Source organism: Aplysia californica, unplaced genomic scaffold (assembly GCF_000002075.1).
Source record: "Aplysia californica isolate F4 #8 unplaced genomic scaffold, AplCal3.0 scaffold00224, whole genome shotgun sequence".
NCBI lineage: Eukaryota > Metazoa > Mollusca > Gastropoda > Aplysiida > Aplysiidae > Aplysia > Aplysia californica.
The window spans coordinates 955,527-960,526 of NW_004797494.1; the positions used below are offsets into that span (position 1 = coordinate 955,527).

Sequence of the window (5,000 nt, forward strand, 5' to 3'; positions counted from 1 at the left end):
GGGGCAGAGAAATAGAGAGGGTGACTGCTCGATTGAAATTATGACATTGTTTTTTACTTCAAATTGTGATTCCTCCAACTCCAAAACGGAGGAAAAACGATCGTTCATCGAAAAGACATCCGCAATCTTCTTTTAGATCTAGATCTAGGCTAGCCGCGAAACTAGATCAAAGATTTATGTCTGCCTAGATCTAGATCTAGACCATAGATATAGAAGAACCTAGGTCTACCCTGAGCCAAGAGGGCGCTGAAACTCTTCGAAATCACAAAAGAGTTCCCCTACCGGGTCTGTATACTTTGCACAGAATTCTACACTGTGTAGAATTCTGTGATACTTTGTGACTTTGTTCCCGGTTACCGGGTCTGTATACACTCCCGCCGTAAAAAGGTGTTTTTTTAACTTTTTTTTTTTTTTCTTTTTTTCCTTTCTCAGAAATCTTACTATTTCTCGACCATGACCCACCTGTTGTGTTGTACTTGTCTGCCACTCGGATGAACATTCGTCAAAATGTGGGTGGTTGGTGGGTGCTCTGGTGTGGTTTGCTCCTTCTTTCCTATCAAACATCCATCATCCTGATCTTTCCTCCTTCTTTTTTGTGTTTGTTACTCTCTTGTAACACCTCTAATCTTCGGCTCTTATATGACCTCATTGTGTTGCAAGTGCCATAAAACTCTAATTAAAACTAAAATTCGTCAAAATTTTCTTTGTTTCTGCAGGCACAGAGTGTGTCATCGCTCAACAGATGGACGAAAGTATTGTGTCGGCTCGACAGTTTATGGAGCAGACAAGACACGACAACGAACAGGTCATGTTCAGCATTATGAGTGGAGATTTCAACTGTGATAACCTTTCACCCTGTAAGTTGGTGGTTAGTAACTGCTCTGGTGGGGTTTGTTCCTTCTTTCTGTCCTCGTGGTTTTATGCACCTCGCATAATTTAGCAAAATTTGATCATTTTCTGCATAATTTCTGATTATTTTCCTTTTTAACTCTTTGTTAATATTAACAGAATTGCATAATTTCACATTTTTGGGCTCAGTTTGTATAATTTCATAATTTTTCTTGCATAAAACGACGGGGACAGTTCTTTCTTATCAAAGATCTATTGCCTTTCTCTCTCCTCCTTTTCTTTGTGTTATATTTTAGTTACGTCTAGTTGTGCCCGAAAGAAACAGTATTTGTCGTGGGGGGGGTACGGTAATAATTAATTGACAGTGTATTTGTTACTGATTTGATTCCTCTTCATTGTGTTACAGGTGATCAAGGCACCGCCAACCATGAGCTCTTCAATGTTTATGAAGATATCGCTCGCATACGGCCGGGTATGGACAAGCCGTGGACCATAGGTATGTCTGTGGGGGGTTGGTGGTTGCGTTGGTATGGTTTGCTTCTTCTTTCCTATCAAAAGCTATCGTCCTTCTCTCTCCTCCTCCTCCTCTCTTGTGTTTGTTACTCTTTTTTGACACCTTTAATCTTCGGCACTTATATGACCTTATTATGTTGCAAGTGCCATATAACTCTTACTAAAACTAAAATAGGTATGTCTCTGTCTCCATCTCTCTTTTTTGTCTCCGTCTCACTGTGTCTCCGTCTCTTTTTCCAACAGGCACCTGTGGTATAACAGTTAGGCTCTCTGCTTTACATGTGAAAGATATGAGTTCGATTCCCTTGTACTGAAATTATTTTTTTTTTCAATATGTGAGGCAGTATGGTGAAATCAGGCACTCATCAAAATAATGCAATTGAAGAAACTGGCATCTTTTATCGAATTTTTATTGTTGATCTAGTGCCGTAAAACTTTTACTAAAACAAAAAAAAACCTTTTCTAAAATAAAACAAAACCATGATAACTCCAGTCTTTCATCCATATTATTCCATGTATTGTTTCTCCTGTCCTCGCCCGACAGGCACAGAAATGAGGCAACGGTACATGCTGGAGCCGGCTGTGTCCACCCCCGAGGGTCTCAAGGCCGCGCTGGATGACCCCGTGCTGCGGCAGAGATACGTGGTGGACGGTGACATAGAGCTGCAGTCCAAGGAAGTCCTGGCGGCCGGCTTGCCCAAGGTCGACGCACAGGGAAACCTCATCTGTCGCCAGGAAGGGGGTCGCAGGAGGATCGATTACATCACCCTCCACAAGGACTATCCTGTGGTGAGAAGAACTGTATGGGAAACTATCAGAGCTGCGCACTTTCGAGAAAAAACTATCAAGGCAGCGCAATATCAGAGCCGTGCATTTTTGGACGATATCGATACAATTAGATTGCCGATTACCAAAACAGGACCCTTCAACGATTTAAGTACCCTCGGCGTTTTACTGGGCTTGGGACCAGATATCAACTAGATTTTGTTTTGAATGAATAGGTTTTTCATGTATAAAAACATAGTCCTATCTACTTACTGGACAGGGGAGAACTTTAAAGTGTTGGGGCAGCATTTTCTTGCTCATTCAGGATAAAAAAATTGAAGTTGTGAGACTTGTCCATCTGCATACGTTTGCTTGTTACACATTCTCTTTTCTTTCTTGCAGTAGTTATTTTGTGTTTGGTCTGTGTTTTTATTTTCAGCTTAAAAAGGTCTGGCAGTCGCTTAACGTCTGCAGAAAGATGAATATATTTGGACCGTGGCTGTACAGAGTAATTTTGTCAAGGGGACTGTAACTGTTGGATGGAATCGGCAATCTAATTGTATTGATATCGTAAAAATGTGCGCGGCTCTGATAGTGCGCGGCTCTGATAGTGCGCGGCTTTGAAAGTTTCTTCTCGAAAGTGCGGCTCTGATGTGCTCCCAACTGCATCATGTGGGAAAACCAAACCTGCCAAGTCATCATCATCAATGCCTTTCACCCCTGGCAGGGTATAGGCGGGGCACATACAAGCTCCTTCCATTTATCTCTGTCCTGAGCCATCCTTCCAAGCTCGTTCCAAGTGAGCTTCATCTCTCTCATGTCCCTTTCCACACATCTCCCCCATGTTTCCCGTGGCCTACCCCTGCCTTGTGCTCCCTGTGGGTTCCACTGCGGCGACTGTCTTGTGATGTTTCCGCTGGGCTTTCTTTAGGTGTGTCCCATCCATCGCCACTTTCTTGGTCCTATTTTTTCTTCTATATCTTTTTGTCCTGTTCTTTCCCACAGCTATTGTCATTTCTTATTCTATCCTGCCACTTAAATCTTAGGATACTCCTTATACATCTGTTGATGAAAGTGTGGACTTTATTCAGGGCTGTCTTTAGACCTGCCAAGTACTCTGATAAAATTAAAGCAATCTCTTCGGTTTTTTTGCGTGTCTAAGAACATGTTAATATCCCCCCTTTGGGAATGGCCTAAAGACACTTCTGTCAGTAGCACTGCACTGGTTGGGAGGGGGGGGGGGGGTCTCTGTTAACTCAGGTTTGGTGTTTGTTGTATGTCCGTTGACCTGTAGAAGAAAAGTCAGTTTGTTGGCAAATGTTAAAATTTACCATCCAATCCATCTGTCTATATGTACTAATTGTTGGATTTTAAAATATTTTTTCTTTTTCAGAATGTGGAAGGGTACCACTTCGTCACCCAGTTGGCCTCTCTGACTGACCATATCCCGGTGGCCATCGAGTTCACCTGTCCATGAGTTGCCTCAGTCCACACTTGCCTGCCCAAGCTCTCAAGTATCAGCTTCTCATCGTTAAAATGTTGCAAAATCATTCCAGACTAAGTTATGCTTGCAGTTGTTTCCTTTTTTTTCCGAATAGAAGTGCTTTTCTCTTCTGAATAGAAGAACTTAACATACGAGTGTAGAAAAGTCTTTTATTCCTTTCTAGATGTTGTTGTCTTTTCAGGACGCTGTTTTGAGCCATTTGTTGTTTGGATGATAACTCATTCCCTGTTGCTTGAGTGGTTATGTTGCTTGTAATGCCGTTGACATGAAAATCTCATAAATGTCATGACATTATTTGTCTGCTACAGAAGTTTTCGTACATGTAGACATTTATCGGATTAATATTTTAATTTCCCCTCATCATTTTCTGTATTATCACACATTGGCACCAGTTTTTTTAAGATTTATAATTATGTGCAATATAATCAGACAATCGTTCTATGCATCAGTATGTGTACTTATGCTATCTTTTGATTTACAAATGCTCAAACTTTGTCAGTCGTACTCTTTTCTTTTAAAGGCTTCCATCATACCTAATGATTTACTCCAAAGCAGTTGTCAGGAATTTCTCTTTTGGGGTAAAAGAAGTTAAGCCTCATGACAGGTTGAAGGTTTACTGTTGTGTGCCAGCTAAAACAACTGGCGGAAGTTCAAACTAAAGTGTGAGTGAATAAATAATTGTTGTTGTTCCTGCAGTATGTTACTTTTTGTCGGCATGCTGTTCAAATTTACCGTACCCGGGAAGCAAGACTTTGCAGGAGAGAGAGAAAAACATCTTTATACTTTTCACAACTGTTCCTGCACCAGAATTTATTCTTGTTCCTATATTATGTGTCTTTTTTGCTTTCTCCAACATTTAGAATTTGAATTTTATCAAAATATTTCTTGAACACATGCAACTGGAATTACAGGCGATGAAGAGACTGCAATCTTTAAAAAAAAGTAACAATTTTGAGTGTAGTACATTGAAACAGCTGGCCGGTGTATTACAATGGTCTCCTGTTTGGGGATTATGTGCTTAGGCTTTTAATCTGGCCATGTCTTGTTAAATACAAAGCTGAAATTCAACAAATAAACGGAAAACATAATATGTGAGGCGTCGTGGTGAGATTAGGCGCTCGTCAAAATAATGAAATTGAAGGGACCGGCATTTTTCCTCCATTTTGGCAATTTTTATCAATTTTGTTTTTTTGGGGCTCAAAACCTTTTATGTCCATATAATACACATTTTCATGTGAATTTTACTGAAAAACTTTGAGTAAAGGCACAAAATATGTATTTTTTCAGTTTTCAAGGACTCTTAAGCTATTGAAATTACTAAACTTTGGCGGCCATTTTCTCGCTAATTGTACCACTGAAACCAGGGAAC

General features: G+C 40.5%; 1 protein-coding gene across 1 annotated transcript in view; it reads left to right on the forward strand.

Annotated features, from left to right (window-relative positions):
* The window catches only part of LOC101847963 (sphingomyelin phosphodiesterase 5), a 12,534-nt gene extending 7,749 nt beyond the window's left edge, over window positions 1-4,785 (forward strand). The window contains exons 4-7 of the mRNA XM_005099746.3: window positions 717-857; window positions 1,256-1,345; window positions 1,907-2,151; window positions 3,521-4,785. Of these exons, the coding sequence (XP_005099803.1) occupies window positions 717-857; window positions 1,256-1,345; window positions 1,907-2,151; window positions 3,521-3,604 (560 nt within the window). The 3' untranslated portion in view covers window positions 3,605-4,785. The remainder of the gene's footprint in view (window positions 1-716; window positions 858-1,255; window positions 1,346-1,906; window positions 2,152-3,520) is intronic.
* The last annotated feature ends 215 nt before the right edge of the window (window positions 4,786-5,000 follow it).